The sequence below is a fragment of the Piliocolobus tephrosceles genome, chromosome 21 (assembly GCF_002776525.5).
Source record: "Piliocolobus tephrosceles isolate RC106 chromosome 21, ASM277652v3, whole genome shotgun sequence".
NCBI classification, from domain to species: Eukaryota; Metazoa; Chordata; class Mammalia; order Primates; family Cercopithecidae; genus Piliocolobus; species Piliocolobus tephrosceles.
This window is the reverse complement of record NC_045454.1, coordinates 45,153,100-45,173,745: the sequence shown is the minus strand read 5'-3', so window position 1 is coordinate 45,173,745 and position 20,646 is coordinate 45,153,100. Positions and strand designations below refer to the sequence as shown.

At 58.4% G+C, this 20,646-nt stretch overlaps 1 protein-coding gene across 2 annotated transcripts in view; it reads left to right on the top strand.

Moving 5' to 3' along the window:
• Nucleotides 1-20,072, top strand: part of CAMSAP3 (calmodulin regulated spectrin associated protein family member 3) — a 20,535-nt gene extending 463 nt beyond the window's left edge. The window contains exons 2-20 of one of the 2 annotated variants that reach the window (XM_026455550.1): nucleotides 1-99; nucleotides 7,471-7,724; nucleotides 8,462-8,584; nucleotides 8,666-8,761; nucleotides 8,972-9,004; nucleotides 10,000-10,047; nucleotides 10,305-10,443; nucleotides 12,660-12,799; nucleotides 12,886-12,979; nucleotides 13,062-13,116; nucleotides 13,280-13,353; nucleotides 13,693-13,762; nucleotides 13,863-15,330; nucleotides 17,003-17,142; nucleotides 17,238-17,548; nucleotides 18,326-18,425; nucleotides 19,094-19,206; nucleotides 19,310-19,428; nucleotides 19,519-20,072. In XM_026455550.1, coding sequence (XP_026311335.1) covers nucleotides 1-99; nucleotides 7,471-7,724; nucleotides 8,462-8,584; nucleotides 8,666-8,761; nucleotides 8,972-9,004; nucleotides 10,000-10,047; nucleotides 10,305-10,443; nucleotides 12,660-12,799; nucleotides 12,886-12,979; nucleotides 13,062-13,116; nucleotides 13,280-13,353; nucleotides 13,693-13,762; nucleotides 13,863-15,330; nucleotides 17,003-17,142; nucleotides 17,238-17,548; nucleotides 18,326-18,425; nucleotides 19,094-19,206; nucleotides 19,310-19,428; nucleotides 19,519-19,824 — 3,782 coding nt within the window. In that variant the 3' untranslated portion in view covers nucleotides 19,825-20,072. The remainder of the gene's footprint in view (nucleotides 100-7,470; nucleotides 7,725-8,461; nucleotides 8,585-8,665; nucleotides 8,762-8,971; nucleotides 9,005-9,999; nucleotides 10,048-10,304; nucleotides 10,444-12,659; nucleotides 12,800-12,885; nucleotides 12,980-13,061; nucleotides 13,117-13,279; nucleotides 13,354-13,692; nucleotides 13,763-13,862; nucleotides 15,331-17,002; nucleotides 17,143-17,237; nucleotides 17,549-18,325; nucleotides 18,426-19,093; nucleotides 19,207-19,309; nucleotides 19,429-19,518) is intronic. The other variant, XM_026455551.1, reaches the window with a different exon arrangement.
• The last annotated feature ends 574 nt before the right edge of the window (nucleotides 20,073-20,646 follow it).

Here is a 20,646-nt window from a genome sequence, read left to right as displayed (position 1 = left end):
TGGTGCCCGAGATTAAGTCGCTGGACCAGTACGATTTCTCGCGGGCCAAGGCGGCGGCCAGCCTGGCGTGGGTGCTACGGGCCGCGTTCGGGGGCGCAGGTACCGGGGCTCAGGCGACCGGGGTGGGGGGCGGCGGGCCGGGTGCGGCAGGTGCGGGGGGGGCGGGGCGCCGGGCCGGGAAGGCCGGGGGCCGTGGGAACAATAGCGCCGGCCGCCGGGGGTCCCCGAGCTCTGGCCCCTGCCGCGCCGGGGCCTCCGAGCTTCCTGCTCGGCCCGGGCGGTGGACTTTGCCCTGCCGGCTGCGGGAGCGCGGTGGGGGTGGGGCCGGCGGCCCAGCTCCGCGCGGGGGTCCCCGGCGTCCAAGCCTCCAGGTGAGCCAGGCGGGGTCTGCGGGCGAGCCGGGTGGGGTCTCCCCGTGCAGACCTCTCGTTCCCGCCTCCCGCACCCCCGGGGCCTTCCCTTGCACGCCTTCTTCTCTTTTACACACATCACGCCCCTGCGAGGATCTCCGCCTCGGTCTCTCCCCCCGCCACACATCCTGGAGACCCAGACCCCGGCCTCGCTGGGAGGTCCCAAGTGCTCCGGTCTCCACCACCGCACGACCCCCGGGCCCGGACACACACCCCGCGGCGGCCCTGGCCGCGGTGCGGGCGGCGACCGTGGAGCTCTGGGAACCCCCTCTTTCGCCTCCATAGCCCCCTCCAGCGCCTGGCAGCTGTGACTTATTGCCCCATTTTACTGGGGAGGTTGGCGAGCCCAGCCGAAGGGAAATGGCTAGTCCACTATCGCCCGGGCTGGGCCCCCCCCTCTGTGGCTGGGCTGCGGGGCCTTCTCCCATTAGAGCAGATCCTTCCCTCCCTCCCCCAGGCCCGCTTGCCTGAGAACCCGAGCCACCCGAACGGGGAGGATGCTGTAATCCCGGGTCCCCGGGATTAGAGGCCCTGGACACACACAGTCCCGGCTTTGGGCAGCTTCACAACCCCAGGCCAGAGCGGGGAGTCAGGGCCTGGCCTTGGAGAAGACAGGGGTTAATTAAGGTCTGGGCCTTCCAGCGGGGAGCCGTGGGGGGGGACACCCTTTTCTCCCACTGGTTCTGCCCACTGGTGTTGGCACAGCCCATCCCCCCTCTCCCTGGCCTTCCCAGATCAACCTGTTCTGGGTGTGGGTCTTGGTGACAGCTGTCCGTCCGTCTCCTGGTTCCGCCCCAGCCTGTCCCTCTTTCTCCCAGACTCTGTCTGCTCTTTTCCATGCATGCATGGCCTACTCTGGGGTCTAACTGCCTGCAGATATTTGCTTGAGGAAGAAAGATTGGGGATTGGACAGCCTGGACAGCCCCAGTCCCAGCCCCAGCTCCTCACTCGCAAGGTTAGGAGGCTGTAGAGAACTCAACGTGGAGAGTCAGAATTGAATGTGAATCCCAGCTGCACCAGAATGCGAATTATTCCAATTATCTGAGCTTCTGTTTCCCCTTCTGTAAAAGAAGGCGTTCGTTGACTGATTTATCCGTTTTGCAAGTGTTTCAGGGGCAGGGGCACTTACTATGTATAGAGCACTGCTCCGGTGATGGAGACCCCAGTTACCTCTTTGCAAGGTTGCTGGGAGGCTAAAAAGCCATAGTGACCACAGAATCCTTCACGTGGCATGGGGCGCGCGATACATGCGAAACAGATGCTCGCTGCTGGTATGATTGGTATATTTTGATGAGTAATATTAACGTTATCCATTATCCCCTGGCCAGGAATCAGAGTAGAAATTATCCCAGAAGCAAAGCGAACTTCTGATGAGGGGTGTTGGTGAGCTCCCAGTGCCCTGAGTCACCCAGTTCTGTTCTTGTTGACCCAGCTTCCTCTGCTGTGTGACAATGGCAGTGGCTGCCTCTATCCTGAGGGTCAAGTTCAATCTGTTCCCTGTTCAACTCCCCTAAAAAGAGGAGGGGGGCTGAAGGAAATGGGAGCAGAGTTCTACAAGATTCATGAGCTCTGGGGACTCTTGATAGTGTGATGTCTATCAGGTGCCAGGCTGGGCGCTCAGGGTGTAGAGGAGATGGCAGGGGATGGATACAGGGTGGAGGGAGATGGGCAGGAAACCAGATCATAGGGAAGCTGGCCAGCAGGGCCTGGGGGAGGCAATTCTTGAAATCTTCCAGGGAGGGAAGACATCCCACAGGAGGAAAGATCTGAGTCTGGAAGGATGCATGGAAGTTAGACACGGAGAAGAGACATGTGGGCAAAGGCTTAGAGTGTGGACCGGCAGGGAGTTCTCAGAGAAGAAGATGCAGGTCCCCGGGGTGGCGGTGGGAGATAAGGGAGGCTGGTGAGATTGAGGACGGCCCTTCAGGTCCCTGGTTGTGGATCCAAGGGTACTGGGGAGCCACAGACGGTGTAAGGATCTGACAAGTTCAGGTATGCAGTGGCCCTGTGAGAATAGTGATGGCTCAGAGGAAGGGATGGTTCTGGTAAATCCCAGGCACAGGTGTGAGAAGGCTGTGCAGAAATAAAAGTGGAACACAAGCTCGGAGATTAGATAAGAAAGGGTTCCAAGCCTGGCCAACATGGTGAAACCCCGTCTCTACTAAAAATACAAAAAATTAGCCAGATGTGATGGTGCACGCCTGTAGTCCCAGCTACTTGGGAGGCTGAGGCAGGAGAATCCTTGAACCTGGGAGGCGGAGGTTGCAGTGAGCTGAGATCGCACCACTGCACTCCAGCCTGGGTGAAAGAGTGAGACTCTGTCTCAAAAAAAAAAAAAAAAAAAAGAAAAAATGAAAAAAAGGGTTCCATGTTAAACACATTTGGGAAACACCCCATGCAGTTCCTTATGCCTTCAGAACAGCTGTGTGATGTGTGAGGGAAACTTGAGTTCATGTTGGATGTTTTTATCCTGGGCACGTTATCTCAACTCTCCAGGCCTTGGTTTTCTCATCTGTATAAGGGGTATAATAATAAGTGTTGTAAGGATTAAATGACTGGATGCAGGGAAGGTCATGGTATAAATAAATGGTCCGGTGTGGTGGCATGCGCTTGTAGTCCCAGCTAGTCAGGAGGCTGAGGCAGGAGGATCGCTTGAGCCCAGGAGTTCCAGGGTACAGTGAGCTATGATCATGCCACTGCACTCCAGGCTGGGCAACAGAGTGAGACCCTGTCTCAATCTTCCACCCATCCACCCACCCACCCACCCACTCACTCATCCACCCACCCACCCACAACACTCACTCATCCACCCACCCACCCACCCACCCACTCACTCATCCACCCACCTACCCCACCCATCCACCTACCTCCCCATCCACCCACCTACCTCCCCACCCACCCAGCCATCCATCCATCCTAGCTATGTTGTAGACTTGTGCTGTTCAGTATGGTGACCACCAGCCAGATGTGGCTTCTGAGTCACTTAAATGTGGTCAGTCTGAACCAAGATGCGCTGTAAATGTAAAATATACTCAGGGTTCCAAAGACTTGGTACAAAAACAAACAACAAAAACCAGGTAAAATATCTTATTAATAATATTTTTATGTTGATTACATGTTAAAATAAGAATTGGATATGTCTTGGGTCAATATATTACTACATTCTTATTGTTTCTACATATGTAATGTGGCTACTAGAAAACTTGACGGCTTATGTGGGCTCACATTATATGCATTATATTTCTCTTTTTTTTCTTTTTGAGACAGTGTCTTGCTCTGTGGCCCAGGCTGGAGTGCAGTGGCACGATCTCAGTTCACCACAGCCACCACCTCCTGGGTTCAACTGATTCTCATGCCTCAGCCTCCTGAGTAGCTGGGATTACAGGCATGCACCACTACGCCCCGCTAATTTTTGTATTTTTAGGAGAAATGGAGTTTCACCATGTTGGCCAGGCTGGGCACATTGTATTTCTGTCAGACAGCAGTGTTCTGCTGTAAATAATGCTCAGTAAACATTTTAGCCAGGTGTGGTAGCACATGCCTGTAGTCCCAGCTGCTCGGGAGGCTGAGGCGGGAGGGTCCCTTGAACTCAGGAGTTCAAGACCAGCCTGAGCAACATAGTGAGACCCCCCCCCCCAAGGTCTAAAATAAAATAAATGAATAAATAAAATAAAAAGAAAGTAGGGCCAGGTGTAGTGGCTCATGTCTGTAATCCCAGCACTTTGGGTGGGTCACTTGAGGTCAGGGTTCGAGACCAGCCTGGACAACATGGTGAAACCCCATCTCTACTAAAAAATAGGAAAATTAGCTGGGCGTGGTGGCGCACACCTGTAGTCCCAGCTACTTGGGAGGCTGAAGCAGGAGAATCGCTTGAACTTGGGAAGCAGAGGTCTCAGCGAGCTCCAGCCTGGGTGACAGAGCGAGACTGTCTCAAAAAAAAAAAAAAGAAAAAGAAAATAAATGTATAGTATAAGGAAGTGGTTCTCAACTGGTGATGATTTTGACACTTAATTGACATTTGGCAGTGTCTGGCGATATTTTTGGTTGTCATTACTTGGGAGGAATGTACTGCTGACATCTAGTAAGTAGAGACCAGAGATTTTGCTAAATGTCTTACAGTGTACGGTACAGGACAGCGTCCCCTGAATACAAAGAATTTTCCAGCCCCAAGTACCAGTGATACAAAGGTGGAAGAATATTGGTCTATAATAAGTGCCTGATAAATGTCAGTGTAGCCCTGGCTCAAGGTTTTGGTGTTTGTTTGTTTGTTTTTCATCTTAAAGGCCCTGAGAAGTCCTGTAGTAAAGAAACACGTGTGATTTTGCTGGTGGGAGCAAGATGTGCCCAGGGCTGGGGCGGTAGAGAGGAGGGTTTGGATTTGGGAGATGTTAGGAGGTTGAAAGCCAAGGATGCATTAAATGTGGGGTGAGGGCGTAAAGAAAGGGAGGGAGGGTGATTTCTCACTGCTTTGGGGGCGGGGAGGAGGGGAGGTGTGGGTGAGATGTTGAGAGTTGTGGGAGATGCCCAGGGCACAGTAGGGGGCTCATGGTTGGGGCTGCCGCAGTTGCAGTCCTCAGGTGGCCCTGGAAGCTGTCACGGGGTAGGGTGGCCTGGGGTGGGGGTGGGGCCTGTCCATTTACAAGGAGACGCCTGTGGGAGGAAGGTTTCTGGAAGAAGGAGGCGCTGGGCACAGAGCCCAGGCGAGATATGGGCCCACAGATATGCTTCGGAGGTCCCTGCTGGCCTTGGGGAGGCTGGAAGCCATGAGGGCAGCACCAAGCTCAGGGAAATTGAGGGAGAGTTGGAGGGGGGCTGGGAGGGCAGGGAGGAAGTGAGCCTGAAACACCTCTTCTTTCAAGGAGCCAAGATAAGAGGGGCAAAAAGAAGGCCCAAGTCTGTATGCAGGTGGCGTGTTAAGTGGGACGGTCCAGTGTGGTTTTAGAAGGTGGGAAGGGAGCCAGGACAGGGAGGGATGGAAGGCAGCCAAGAGTGCCTGGGTCCTCACGGGTGGAGGAGTCACGTTCACGTATGTTCTGAAGCACTAGAATCCCCCCTTGCCCTCTTCTTTTCTTTTTTTTTTTTTTTTTGAGAGTCTTGCTCTGTCACCTAGGCTGGAGTGCAGTGGCGTGATCTCGGCTGGCTGCAACCTCTGCCTCCCAGGTTTAAGTGATTCTCCTGCCTCAGCTTCTCAAGTAGCTGGGATTATAGGCATGTGCCACCACGCCCAGCTAATTTTTGTATTTTTAGTAGAGATGGGGTTTCACCATGTTGACAAGGCTGGTCTTGAACTCCTGACCTCAAAAGATCTGCCCACCTTGTTTTCCCAAAGTGATGGGATTACAGGCGTGAGCCACTGCACCCGGCCCCCACTCCGTTCTTTCAAACACACACTCAGAACCCCAATATACAAAACAAGGCTGGGCACAGTGGCTCACCCCTACAATCCCAGCACTTTGGGAAGCCGAGGCAGGTGGATCACTTGAGGCCAGGAAATTCGAGACCAGCCTGAGCAACATCATGAGACTTCCATCTTTACAGAAAATTTAAAAATTGGCTGGGTGTGGTGGCATGTGCCTGCGGTCCCAGCTACTCAGGAGGCTGAGGCAGGGAGGATCCCTTAAGCCTGGGAGTTCCAGGTTGTAGTGAGCCATGATCGTGCCACTGCACTCCAGCAAAAACTCAAACAGAGAAAGCTATGCAGGCTGGGCGTGGTGGCTTACGCCTGTAATCCCAACACTTTGGCAGGCCGAGGTGAGCAGATCGCTTAAGGCCAGAAGTTCAAGACCAGCCTGGCTGAAATGGTGAAACCCTGTCTCTACAACATACAAAAATTAGCCCGGTATGGCAGCGTCGCGCCTGTAATCCCAACTACTCGAGGGGCTGAGGCAGGAGAATCATTCAAACCCGGGAGGCAGAGGTTGCTGCGAGCCAAGATTGCGCCACTGCACTCCAGCCTGGGCAACAGAGAGACTCTTATCTCCAAAAAAACAACACAAAAGCTGTGCAGATTAGAACAAGAGCTGGACAGGTTTCCTGCTGTTGATTTCAGTCATCTCTTCCCTGACCCCTGCCAGGCCTTCCTGGCTTTCTCCTCTCCACTCTTGGTCCTGTGTGGATTTCTGCCCCCAGGCCACCGTCCACCTGGGACTTCCTCACGCCTCTTCCCACTGTCCTATGTAGGGACCTTAGGCTGTCTCTATGATGTGACTTCACCGTCTCCCTAAGCCCCAGCCTTTCACATAATCTGCCTCAAGCATGTCTTCAAAGCCCCTCACATTCAATTTCACCCCTTCACCTCCCATTCCTCCTGCATCCCACCTCAGTCATTACATCTCTGTTCCATCTTCCCCCTCAGACCCAGCAAGGCCCCGGCCACCTCCCTCTCTGTCCCTTGCCTCTTCCCTTCAGTCACCAGGTTTACATCACTCAACTCCCTTGATGTGCCTGTGGTGTGCCCACCTCCCCTGCTCACCCATGTGCCCCCCTACTCATCCCACCCTGCCTGCAAGCTGAGAGAGGGCGTCCAGTTTGCTGGGTCTAACCTCAGTCCTGGCGTTGAAGAGCTATTTGGCCTGGGGCAAGGGACTTTCCTTCTCTCTGCCTCAGTTTCCTCCTTTGTAACATGGGGGTTGCCAGTTGGGCCCTGGCTGCCTCCTAGCATTGACGTAAGGCTCAGCGAGTCTACACTGGCAAGTGCAGGAAGGCTCTTAGGATTGCGGATGTTATTGTCTTTCCTGGAACCTACAAGAGCCAGTCCAACTGGCCTGGGATTGGGGTAGCCTCCCCTCCTTTCCACTCTAAGTGCCCATCAGCTCCCTGAGGCACGGTGTTCTCTCCCACCTCCTGGGCTTTGCATCTGCAGGCCCGTCTGCCTACAACGCCATCACCCCTTCCTCCAGCAAACTCCTGCACATCTGCACTCTCCTCCCAGATCCCCTCTCTCCCTTCCCAATGCCTTCCCCCCGGTCCAGACCCACTCTTAATCCGGGCCATGTGGTCTGTGTGTGTGTGTTGTATCTGGTGACCCTGACCCCCGTGTTTCCCCTCTATGCCCCCACAGAGCACGTGCCCCCGGAGCTGTGGGAGCCCTTCTATACCGACCAGTACGCGCAGGAGCATGTGAAGCCCCCGGTGACACGGCTGCTGCTCTCAGCCGAGCTCTACTGCAGAGCCTGGCGCCAGGCGCTGCCACAGCTTGAGACACCCCCCAACCCCTCTGCACTGCTGGCGCTGCTGGCGCGGAGGGGCACAGTGCCTGCTTTGCCCGAGCGCCCGGTGCGCGAGGCCGACCTGAGGCACCAGCCCATTCTCATGGTAGGCCCCGCCACTGCCTGTTAGACCACGCCTACCATGCTCATCTCCTTCCCCCAAGCTCCTCCCACTAGGACTGGCTCCTCCTTTCAAGCTTTGTCCATTAAGCCTAGTTCCTCCCATCAGGCTTGGCTCCTCCCCTCAAGTGCTATCTATTATGCCTAGTTCCTCCCACCAGGTCTGGCTCCTCCCCTCAAGCGCTAGCCATTAGCCTAGCTCCTCCTACCAGTCTTGGCTCCTTCCCCTAAACTCTGTCAATCAAACCTAGCTCCTCCTATCACTCTTGGCGCCTTCCCTTAAGCTCTGTCCATCAAACCTAGCTCCTCCTACCAGTCCTGGCTCCTCCCCTCGAGCGCTGTTTATTAAGCCTAGCTCTTTCCCCCAGCCCTGGCTCCTCCCCTCAAGATCTTCCCATCAAGCCTGGCCCCTCCCATCAAACCCAGCTCCCCAAAAAGGCGCTACTCTGGCCCTTGAGGATTTGCGTACACAGCCCACCCTATCCTAAGGCCTAGCATCTGACCTCAAAGTCCTGCCCATTGTGCGTGGCTCCTCTAGGACCCCATTTCTAGTTCCTTCCCTTAAGGCCCCACCCATGAACCACCGGCCCCCCCCCCCCAGCCCCCCCCCCCCCTCCATCAAGTTCCTTCCATCTCCAGGTTCTTCCTTTTCCCAGGCCTTTGGGGGCCAAGGTGCGCCTCCTGCAGCTCTCGGGTCTCACCCTCTAGCCCTTGCCCCCACAGGGAGCCCACCTAGCTGTCATTGATGCCCTCATGGCTGCCTTTGCCTTCGAGTGGACAAAGACCCTGCCAGGTCCCTTGGCCCTGACCAGCTTGGAGCACAAGCTGCTTTTCTGGGTGGACACGGTAGGTGGGGTTGGGCCCGGGGTGGGTTCAGGGACCAGCTCGTCCAGTGGCCAGACCACTGACCCCCTCCCTGCCCTCCAGACTGTCCGGCGGCTGCAGGAGAAGACAGAGCAGGAAGCGGCCCAGCGAGCCTCTCCAGCAGCCCCTGCAGACGGGGCGGCCCAGGCGCAGCCTTCGGTGAGGCCAGGGCATAGAACCATCGGAAGGATGGGGGACCGGAGATCTGGGAGGGCTGGGCGGGGCTGTGCTTCCCGGCCACTCCTGAAGTGGGGAGGGGGCTAGAGGTGACACACTCTCTCTTTCTTCCCCCTTCTCTCAATCTCTCTGTGCCCCGCCCGTCCCCTGTGCCGGTACCCGCTGCCCTCCTCTCTGCCTCTCTGGCCTCAGTGCCCTACGCGCTGGTACTGGAAGCTGGTTCCTGTAAGTGGGGCTGTCTGTCCGCCCCGTCTGCCTGCCCTGCTTGTAGCTCTGTCTGTCTGTATGTCTGTTTCTGCCTGCCTGTCTGCACGCCCTCTCATACCTCCCCAAGCTGTGAGCAAAGGAAGTTGGACCCCAGTCCTGGGAGACAGAAATCCTCTGTGCACCAAGCGAAGGGTAGAATCTGGGCCATTAACTGAGAGGGCGGCCCCCTCCCCATGAACTGATGGGTGGGGACGAACTTCCCCTCCCATTATTCAGAAGGGCAAACACTCCCCGTTCCCATTAATGAAGAGGGTGGGACCCCCTGAACCTGTCCCCCTTAACCGAGGTGGGGAGACCGCATACATTTCTGAAGGGGGGACCTGCAGCCCATCACAAACGTGGATCCTGACCCTAGCAGGCAGGGCACCCTCTAGCCAAGAGGAAGACCCTCCAGTGCAGAAGATAGAATAACCTGAGATCCCCAGCTTCCCTAGAGAAAAATCCCAGCTTTGAGAAGGAGGAGGAGGCCCATCCCTGAAGCTAGAGGTTGAAATTTCTCTCTTCCCTGAATGAGCTGTGTGACCTTGCAGAAGTATCTAAACCTCTCTGTGCTTCATGTAAATTACTCCCATAGTAGATAAACAAGGAGGAAGTGGGGGAGGTTTTGGGCTGGCTGGCATCCCCACCTTTGCTCACTACTTCCCCCGACCCTGGGGCCTGGGTTGGGAGGTTCCCTTCCTGCCTACCCGCTTCCTCTGCATCCTCTCCCCAAGCTGGGGGCCTGGGTCTTTTGTGGGAGGAGGATTCCCCGCATAAGAAGGGATCCCTACTCTGTGGGGTCCCTTGGGGCTGGGAGGAGCTGGGGTTTGCAAAGCCGGCCAGAGCAGTCAGGGAGCTGGATGGCCGGGGCTCAGGGCCAGGGCCAGGGCTACCCCCTCCCAACCAAGGTGGGCTTGGGGGCCCAGCAGGTCAGCATCCCTCCGCCTTGCTGATGGCTGCTCCTCTCCCCCCAGCACGCAATTGCCTTCTGTTTGAAGGAGTCGGGGAGCAAACCCCCCATGGTAATGTATCCCCCACCCCGGGGTCCCAGGAGTCCCTGTCCCCAGCCCCCACTGCTGGCCTGGCTGCTCGAAGACATCTCCTCTGCCTCTTGCTGCTGCCCCTCCCCTGCTCCAGGCTGGCCCCCCAACTCTGTCTCTGGGACCCCCAGCTTCCCGCCCCCTCATGGCGGAAACCCCAGGCCTCCCCGCCCAGCCTGCATGACCGCTGACCCAGGGGGCCAGCCTGGCCACTCACCTGACCTGGCTCCCATCTGCAGATCCGATACCGCAAGGACCGTGTGGTGGCGCGACGTGCCCCCTGCTTCCCGACGGTGACCAGCCTCCAGGACCTGGCCAGTGGGGCCGCACTGGCCGCCACCATCCACTGCTATTGTCCCCAGCTGCTTCGACTTGAGGGTGAGTAAATGGACATGGACCAGATCTTGTGTGGGGAAGCTGGACATCCTAAGTCCCAGCCCCCAGGCCCTCCATCCCCAGGTCCGAGAGACCAGTAACGATGCAGTGGTCATGAGGGCAGCTTCCGGAATTGGCAGACCTGAGTTTGTGTCTCTCTCTTCCCCGATTAGTTGTGTGACCTCACGCAAGTGTATAAACCTCTCTGTGCTTCCACGAATTCATTTCTGCAGCAGATGAAACGTATGGAGTGTGGACTGTGTGCCAGACCTTGTTTTAGGCACTGGGGATCCAGCCAGAATAGAGACATACTCCCGACCTCACAGACGGCTCTAGCTGGGGGATGAAAGATACTAAGTTTATCCAGAAGTACTCTTTTTTTTTTCCTTTTTTTTTTTGAGACAGAGTCTTGCTGTGTTGCCCAGGCTGGAGTGTAATGGCACGATCTTGGCTCACTGCAATCTCCACCTCCCAGGTTCAAGCCATTCTCTTGCCTCAGCCTCCCGAGTAGCTGGGACTACAGTCATGTGTCACCACGCCCGGCTAATTTTTGTATTTTTAGTAGAGACAGGTTTCACCATATTGGCCAGGCTGGTCTCGAATTCCTGACCTCAAGTGATCTGCTCGCCTTGGCCTCCCTAAGTGCTGGGATTATGAGCGTGGACCACTGCACCCGGCCCAGAAGTATTTTTTGGATGTTGGGTACTCCTAAAAGCAATGGGTGGTCAGAAAAAACTTTTTTTAAAAAAAAACTTTTTTTCTTTTTATTAAAAAAAAAAATTATAGGGCTGGGTGTGGTGGCTCATGCCTGTAATCCCAGCAGTTTGGGAGGCTGAGGCAGGTGGATCACGAGGTCACGAGTTCAAAACCAGCCTGGTCAGGATGGTGAAACCCTGTCTCTACTGAAAATACAAAAATTAGCTGGGTGCAGTGGCAGGTGTCTGTAATCCCAGCTACTCAGGAGGCTGAGGCAGGAGAATCACTTGAACCTAGGAAGTGGAGGTTGCAGTGAGCCAAGACCGCGCCATTGCACTCCAGCCTGGGCGACAGAGTGAGACTCCATCTCAAAAAAAAAAAAAAATTATATAATAGAGATGGGGTCTTGCTATGTTGCCCACGCTGGTCTTGAACTCGTGGGCTCAAACATCCTCCCGCCTCAGCCTCCCAAAGTGCTACGATTACAGGCATGAGCCACTACACCTGGCCCAGAAAAGCTTTTTGAGTTGAGGTCTTGGGGGAGAGTGTTCTAGAAAGATGCAAAAGCCAAAGGCAGTAGTTGCCAACTTTTTGGCTCCAGGGACCAGTTTTGTGGAAGACAGTTTTTCCACGGATGGAGGCAGGGAGGTGGTTTTGGGATAATTCAAGCACGTTAATCTTTATTATGCACTTTATATCTAATACATTGTAACATAGAATGAAATAATTCTACAACTCACCATCATGGGGAATCAGTGGGAGCCCTGAGCTTGTTCCTGCAACTAGATGGTCCCAGCTGGGGGTAATGGGCGACAGTGACAGATCATCAGGCATTAGATTTTCATAAGGAGGGTGCAACCTAGATCCCTCGTATGCGGGGTCCAATACTGTTCGCTGTCCTGTGAAAATCGGCCGCTGCTGATCTGATGGAGGCGGGGCTCAGACGGGCCTGCAGATAATGGGGAGCGGCTGTAAATACACTCACTGCAGCTCACCTGCTGTACGGTCTGGTTCCTAACAGGCCACGCCCCAGGGGTTAGGGACCCCTGGCCTAAGGATGGTCTATCATAGAATTCACCTCGGCCGGGCGTGGTGGCTCACGCCTGTAATCCCAGCACTTTGGGAGGCCGAGACGGGCAGATCACGAGGTCAAGAGATCGAGACCATCCTGGCTAACACGGTGAAACCCCATCTCTACTAAAACTACAAAAAATTAGCCTGGTGTGGTGGCACACTCCTGCAATCCCAGCTACTCGGGAGGCTGAGGCAGGAGAATCACTTGAGCATGAGAGGCGGAGGTTGCAGTGAGCCAGGATTGCGCCACTGCACTACAGCCTGGGTGACAGAGCAAGACTCGGTCTCAAAAAATTAAGAAAAACCAGGATCCCAATTGGCTGCCAAAACGGCACCGGGCGGAAGCGGGGCTCATAGGAGGTCTTCGTGTGGGGGCTGCTGGTCCCTGGCTTCCCTGGGGCCCCCGTCCTCCTCCTCATAGAGTCAGGGACCCACTCCTGTCCCCACAGAGGTCTGCTTGAAGGACCCGATGTCTGTGGCGGACAGCCTGTACAACCTCCAGCTGGTGCAGGATTTCTGTGCCTCCCGCCTTCCTCGTGGCTGCCCCCTGTCCCTTGAGGACTTGCTGTACGTCCCACCGCCGCTCAAGGTAAGGCCATCCTGGAGCCTCCTGGGCTGAGGTGGGCGTCTGGGGCCGGGGGTATCCCGTCTGCTGACCCAGCCTCCCACCTCCAGGTCAACTTGGTGGTGCTGCTGGCCGAGTTGTTCATGTGTTTTGAGGTGCTCAAGCCCGACTTCGTGCAAGTGAAGGACTTGCCCGATGGTCACGGTGAGGCCCTGGGAGCCTGGGGGCCGGGTGGGGGGTGGGTGGGAGAGCCAGACCCCACCTGACCTTCTTCTGTGTGTCACAGCTGCCTCCCCCCGGGGCACTGAGGCCTCCCCACCTCAGAACAACAGCGGCAGTAGGTACAGTCCCCACACCGGGCGAATCTCTGGCATGTGGGTGGGCGGCGCCACGTCTGCCCTGCCGGGCGCTGGGACGCAGCTGGGCGACGCTGATGTCTACCCCCTGGGGAGAGGCGGAGGAGGAGGTGGGGGTCCTGAGGCTGAAATACGTCTCTCTGTATAGTTCTCCTGTCTTCAACTTCCGCCACCCGCTCCTGTCATCTGGTGGCCCCCAGTCCCCACTCCGAGGATCCACAGGTGAGGAGGGGGTAGGTGGCTTCTGTTCCGGGGGAACCCCCCCATCCACAGACTGCTCCAGTGGGCCTCATGTTGTCTCCTCGTGAGCCTTCCAGCAGCTCCTCCATCAGGACCCCTTGGGCATCCCAAGGTGACCCCCAGAATCGCCTCCCCAGTGGCCCCACAGTACCCCGTAGTGACAGTAAATGGCCCTGGGTATCTGTTTCTGGAAACCTCTGGTCTCACTAGATCACATGATGAGCCATCAGTGACTCACCCAGTGACCGTGCAGAGGTTATCCCCAGATGCTGGCTGACCCCACTCAGGGTCCCCATAGTAACCACTCATCGCCTACCCCAGGCTCCCTGAAGTCGTCCCCATCCATGTCCCATATGGAGGCCCTGGGCAAGGCCTGGAACCGGCAGCTCAGGTGAGTGCACCTCATGGGCCAGGGTAGGGGGGGGAGCAGGCTGGGGCGGGGGGGGGCCGAGGCTGGTCCCACGGGCTGACCCCTCCCTCCGGCCGCCCAGCCGTCCCCTCTCCCAGGCTGTGTCATTCAGCACCCCCTTTGGCCTGGACAGCGACGTGGATGTCGTCATGGGTGACCCTGTGCTTCTTCGCTCTGTGAGCTCGGACAGCCTGGGCCCCCCGCGTCCCGCGCCGGCGAGGACCCCCACCCAGCCACCCCCGGAGCCTGGCGACCTGCCCACCATCGAGGAGGCTCTGCAGATCATCCACAGTGCCGAGCCCCGGCTCCTCCCAGATGGGGCAGCCGACGGCAGCTTCTACCTCCACTCCCCTGAGGGGCCCTCCAAGCCATCCCTGGCCTCCCCCTACCTGCCCGAGGGGACCTCCAAACCACTCTCCGACAGGCCCACCAAAGCACCGGTGTACATGCCACACCCCGAGACCCCCTCAAAGCCATCTCCCTGTCTGGTGGGGGAGGCATCGAAACTGCCAGCCCCATCCGAGGGGTCCCCGAAGGCGGTGGCTTCGTCCCCAGCAGCCACCAACTCCGAGGTGAAAATGACCAGCTTTGCGGAACGCAAGAAACAGCTGGTGAAGGCAGAGGCTGAGGCCGGAGCGGGGTCCCCCACGTCCACTCCGGCCCCGCCGGAGGCCCTGAGCTCGGAGATGAGTGAGCTTGGCGCCCGGCTGGAGGAGAAACGCAGAGCCATCGAGGCTCAGAAGCGACGGATTGAGGCCATCTTTGCCAAGCACCGTCAGCGGCTGGGCAAAAGCGCCTTCTTGCAGGTGCAGCCGCGGGAGGCCTCCGGGGAGGCAGAGGCGGAGGCCGAGCCAGGCCCAGTCCCTGGTGGGGAGCGGCCGGCGGGCGAGGGCCAGGGTGAGCCAACCTCACGGTCCAAGGCAGTGACCTTCTCGCCAGACCTGGGCCCGGTGCCCCCTGAGGGGCTGGGGGAATACAATCGAGCGGTCAGCAAGCTGAGTGCTGCCTTGAGCTCACTGCAGCGGGACATGCAGAGGCTCACGGACCAGCAGCAGCGGCTTCTGGCCCCGCCGGAGGCCCCCGGACCTGCCCCACCACCCGCTGCGTGGATCATCCCTGGCCCCACGACAGGGCCCAAAGCTGCATCCCCTAGCCCCGCCCGGCGCGTCCCAGCCACCCGGCGCAGCCCTGGGCCTGGGCCCAGCCAGTCACCCCGCAGCCCGAAACACACGCGGCCGGCGGAGCTGCGGCTGGCACCCTTGACCAGGGTGCTCACGCCACCCCACGACGTGGACAGCCTCCCCCACCTGCGCAAGTTCTCGCCGAGCCAGGTGCCCGTACAGACGCGCTCTTCCATCCTCCTGGCAGAGGAGACGCCCCCCGAGGAGCCGACTGCCCGGCCAGGCCTCATCGAGATCCCTTTGGGCAGCCTGGCAGATCCCGCTGCCGAGGATGAGGGAGACGGGAGCCCCGCTGGTGCTGAGGATTCCCTGGAGGAGGAGGCGTCTTCAGAGGGGGAGCCCCGGGCGGGGCTGGGGTTCTTCTACAAGGTGAGTCCCCGAGCAGGTGGCTGGAGGGTCCTGGGCCTGGGGTGGGGGTGGGGGGGTGTGGACAGACAAGTTGTTGGATGAATAGGGCTTTACTGAAGGATGGGTGGGCAGGTGGGGGATGGATGGGCAACCAGGTGTGAGTGGACAGAAGAGGTGTGAGTGGCTGGGTAAGGCCTCCATGGGTGTAGGGAGAGGGACATTTGCACGGTGGGGGGCAGGTATGTGGGGTAACAGGGGCCTCAGATGGGATTTGACCTTGTTTGTTGGGTAAGGATTTCCACAAGGGGCTGTAGGGGTGCAGTGGGGTGAGAGGTCCTCCCTGTGGCTTAACGAGTGAGGCCCTCAGGTATGTTTGGGGGTGAGGGGTTTCCAGTGGGGGCTGGCCCAGTCATCTCCCTCCCAAACAAGGTATGGGTGGCTGGACAAGGGGGATAGATAGATGTGGGGAGTGGTGGAGAAACAGGGAGGAGTGATGGATAGACAGATGGATGAGTGGCTGGTTGCATGGGTGGGTGATGGACAGATGGATGGACAAGACCAGGATCTTCAGGGCATCTTCTTGCTCATCCTCTCTTTCACCCTCTCACCCCCAGCATGCTCCTTTCCTGGCCCTTCCCTATGTCCACTGTCTCTCCATTCCCATGGCTCTCCCAGCTGGGGCCACCACCGTGTCTCATCTGGACACCTAGGATCACCCTCCGACTGTCCTCTGCTGCTCTCCTGGGCCATTTTCCACTGAGAAGTGGACTGCTCCCCTTACCCTTGCTTTTAGAATGAAAGTCCTCCCCAGGGCTTTGGGCTATGCTCATTTTTTTTTATTTTTTATTTTTTGTTTTTTGAGACGCAATCTTGCTCTGCGGCCCAGGCTGGAGTGCAATGGCGTGATCTTGGCTCCATGCAACCTCCACCTCCTGGGTTCAAGTGATTCTCCTGTACCAGCCTCCTGAGTAGCTGGGACTACAAGACTATGCCACCACACCCAGCTAACTTTTGTATTTTTAGTAGGGACAGGGTTTTGCCATGTTGGCCAGGCTGGTCTCAAACTCGTGACCTCAGGTGATCCACCAGCCTTGGCCTCCCAAAGTGCTGGGATTACAGGTGTGAGCCACTGCACCTGGCCTGTGCTCACTTCTGACTTAGTCCTGCGCCACTGTCCTCAGCTCTGTGTCCCAGCCACACTGGCCCCCCTGTACTTCCGTGCCCCCCAATAGGTTTGTTCCAGCCTCAGGGCCTCGGCACTAGCCGTTGCCTCTGCCTGGAACGCGCTGCTCTGTACCCCTGTATGCCTACCTAGTTACGTTCTGATCATTCTACAGGGTAGTTCCTCCGGGAAGCCTTCCTGGGTGTCCAAAGGCCAGGCCAGGGTCCTCCTGCAGTGTAGAGTGTGTCTGCCCAACACGAGCTTTTGCTGGCACTCATTGCTGTCTGCTGCCTTTGTCTTCCCCGTTGGGTTAAGCACTGTGTATGTGAGCAGCACCCAGTGTACCCCATCCCTGTATGTGTCCCAGTACTTAGTGTGGCTGTGCATACAGTAGGCACCAACTAAGTGCATTTAGAACAGTGATGAAAACGAAAGCCCAGGTGGGTGGCGGGCAGACTGGGTGGATGGAAGATGGGCCTCCAGCCATGCTGGGGGAGGGGGTGGCTAGCTAGACTCGGCATCTGTCCCCAGGATGAAGACAAGCCTGAGGATGAGATGGCCCAAAAGCGGGCCAGCCTGCTGGAGCGGCAGCAGCGGCGAGTGGAGGAGGCGCGGCGGCGCAAGCAGTGGCAGGAGGCGGAGAAGGAACAGCGGAGGGAGGAGGCCGCCAGGTGAGACCGGGCCTGCCCTGGACGGCCGCTCCTTGGCCTGTCTACCACCGCGCACCCCGTGAGTGGTTCTGTTGCCCATTCCCTGTGATCTGCAGGCTGGCCCAAGAGGAGGCCCCCGGCCCAGCCCCACCTGTGTCCGCAGTCCCTGTAGCCCCGATGGCGACCCCAGCCCCTGCTGCCCGGGCTGCAGCCGACGAGGAGGTGGGTCCCCGGAAGGGGGACTTCACACGGCAGGAGTACGAGCGCCGGGCCCAGCTGAAGCTCATGGACGACCTCGACAAGGTGCTGCGGCCCCGGGCTGCAGGCTCCGGGGGCCCAGGTCGGGGCGGGCGGAGGGGCCCCCGGCCTCGCTCTGGCTGCTGTGACGACTCAGCCCTGGCACGAAGCCCAGCCCGCGGCCTGCTGGGTAAGGACCCTTGGGAGACGGGGCCTGCCCAGTGCCCTTTCCGGGGCTGACTGGGTGAGGCCCCCCGTGGGTAAGGGGGGAAGGGGAGGGAGATGTAAGCAGGGGTGCAGGGAGGGGACGGGTATGTGGGGTGACAGGGGGCCTCTGGGTGTCTTTTGGGTAAAGACTTCCATAGGGGGCTGGGCACGGTGTCTCATCCCAGCACTTTGGGAGGCTGAGGCGGGCGGATCACAAGTCAGGAGTTCAAGACCAGCTGGCCAACATGGTGAAACCCCATCTCTCTTAAAAATACAAAAATTAGCCGGGCATGTTGGCGCGCCTGTAGTCCCAGCTACTCGGGCGACAGAGGCAGGAGAATCGCTTGAGCCTGGGAGGCGGAGGTTGCGGTGAGCCAAGATTGCACCACTGCACTCCAGCCTGGGCGACAGAGCGAAACTCCGCCTCCAAAAAAAAAAAAAAAAAAAAAGACTTCCATAGGGATGTGGGGTACAGTGGGGTGAGGGGTCTTTCTTCTGTGGCTTAGTGGATGAGAACCTTTGGGAATATGTTTGGGGTGAGGTGTTGCCAGTAGGGGTGGCCCAGTGCTGCTCCCCACCACCTGCTGGGCAGAGCATCCTCCCTCATAGGGGGGCCCTCCACAGGGGGACTGCAGAGGGCCGACGGGTCTCGGGCAGGGCTGACTCCTCCTGTGCTCCCCCCACAGCCTGCTGGATGGACCGCGTGTTGTGGAGGGCAGGGGCCTTCTGGTGGGCACTGACCTGCACTCTCTGTCCCCAGGCTCTCGGCTGAGCAAAATCTATTCCCAGTCCACCCTGTCACTGTCCACCGTGGCTAACGAGGCCCACAATAACCTCGGGGTGAAGAGGCCCACGTCTCGGTGAGTTCGGCCCGCACGGGGGGTCATGTGCTGGGTGGCCTCTCAGCGCCTGGGAGGTGTGCAGGCCTCTGGGTGAACCTGGAGGGCCTTGTGGCTCCAGTGTATGGATATGCCATGAAGAGATGGAGGGACGCCTGTGGGCACGTGTGCATGGGGGATAGTCTACCTGGCAGACAGGACCCAAGCGTGTGCCTCGGTGCCCGAGTGCCAGGTGTTCCTGAGGGAGGAGGACAGGACGGGGCGCTGCATGGACTTGGGAGGGTATGCAGTGTATACCGCCGCCTCTGCAGTGTGTGGGGCCCACCTTTTCATTTTCGTTTTTTGTGTTTTTTGAGAGGAAGCCTCACTCTGTTGCCCAGGCTGGAGTGCAGTGGCGCAATCTTGGCTCACTGCAACTTCTGCCTCCTGGGTGCAAGCGATTCTCGTGCCTCAGCCTCCCGAGTAGCTGGGGTTACCTGTGCCTGTAGAGATGGGGTTACACCATGTTGGCCAGGCTGGCCTCGAACTCCTGACCTCAACTGATCCGCCCGCCTTGGCCTCCCAAAGTGCTGGGATTACAGGCGTGAGCCACGATGCCCAGCCGTGGCCCTGCTTTTCCTTGGCCCCTCTTCACATCAGGAAACTTCCCATCTCTGACCCCACCTCCATCCCATCCTTCCCCACTGCAGGGCTCCCTCCCCGTCAGGTCTCATGTCCCCAAGCCGCCTGCCTGGAAGCCGCGAACGGGACTGGGAAAATGGCAGCAATGCCTCCTCCCCAGCGTCGGTGCCCGAGTACACAGGTAAGCGGGGGCGCTGGGTGATGTGGGGAGCCACAGGCACCCTCCTCTGTGGCCTCTGCTCATTCCTCCTGTCCCCCGCCCTGCCCCCTGCCTCACCCTCTAGGTCCACGGCTGTACAAGGAGCCCAGCGCCAAGTCTAACAAGTTCATCATCCACAACGCCCTGTCACACTGCTGCCTGGCGGGCAAGGTGAACGAACCGCAGAAGAACCGCATTCTGGAGGTGAGCCCGCCCACACGTGGGAGTTGGGGGCTGGTGGGTGGGTAGGTGGCCTGGCTTGGCCGGCTGACCATTTCCGGCACTCCTGCCCAGGAAATCGAGAAAAGCAAGGCCAACCACTTCCTGATCCTCTTTCGCGACTCGAGCTGCCAGTTCCGGGCACTCTACACGCTGTCGGGGGAGACAGAGGAGCTGTCGCGGCTGGCGGGTTACGGGCCCCGGACCGTCACGCCCGCCATGGTGGAAGGCATCTACAAGTACAACTCGGACCGCAAGCGCTTCACCCAGATCCCCGCCAAGACCATGTCCATGAGCGTCGATGCCTTCACCATCCAGGGACACCTCTGGCAGGGCAAGAAACCCACCACTCCCAAGAAGGGCGGCAGCACCCCCAAATAGCCCCACCCAGGCAGTCCACGGGCCGGGCCCTGTGTGCTGCGGCCGCCGCCCCACCAGAGGACAGTCAGTCGGTATTCCTGGGTCCTGTCTGTCCCCAGCTGTGTCTGGGTGGGGCTGGAGTCTCCACCCTCTGACTTTGAGTCCAGTCCTGCTGTGGGGGCTGAGCTGGGAGGTTCAGGGACTCAGGGCTCAGCTCAGTCCCCTTGTCTGTCCTCCCCCACTTCTTGAATAAAATAAAGAGAAGTTGAGCCTTGTCCCCTCCAAGGCTGGCCAGGGTCCCACACTCCCTGGCTATGTTTTCAGTCTCCTGTTCTTTCTCGAGTTTCTTTTCGGGTTTGAGAGCTGACAATCCGGTTGCCCCCTTGGCATTGCCTGGGTGTCTCAGATGCAAGGCCTGCCCTGCAACCCAGGCTGGCACTGGCTTCTCAGCTGCCACCCAGTTCTACGCAGCTGGGCCCTCCCCTCCTGTCTTACTTCTCTCCAGCCCTGTCACCTCCCCGCAAAGTCCAAGCCAATGGCCTGGGCCTCCCCATGTCCCCAGCTGCCTCCTGCCCACACAGCAGCCTGTGTAACCCGTTCGAAGCACAAATCTGATTATATCCCTTGATGCTTAAAACCCCTTAATAGCCTAGAGTCCACTAATGGCTTCCCAGGCTTAGGACTAAGGACCACACCCTGGTCCTGGGCCATGCACGAGGTCTGGCACCCAGCACCTCCCCCCGCCCCCAGCCACAGAAGCGCCTTACTAATCAGTTGCCAGAGCTGGGCCAGAGCCTGCCTGACTCCAAGACTCGAGGGCAAGGGCCAGTCCCTGGTGGGGAG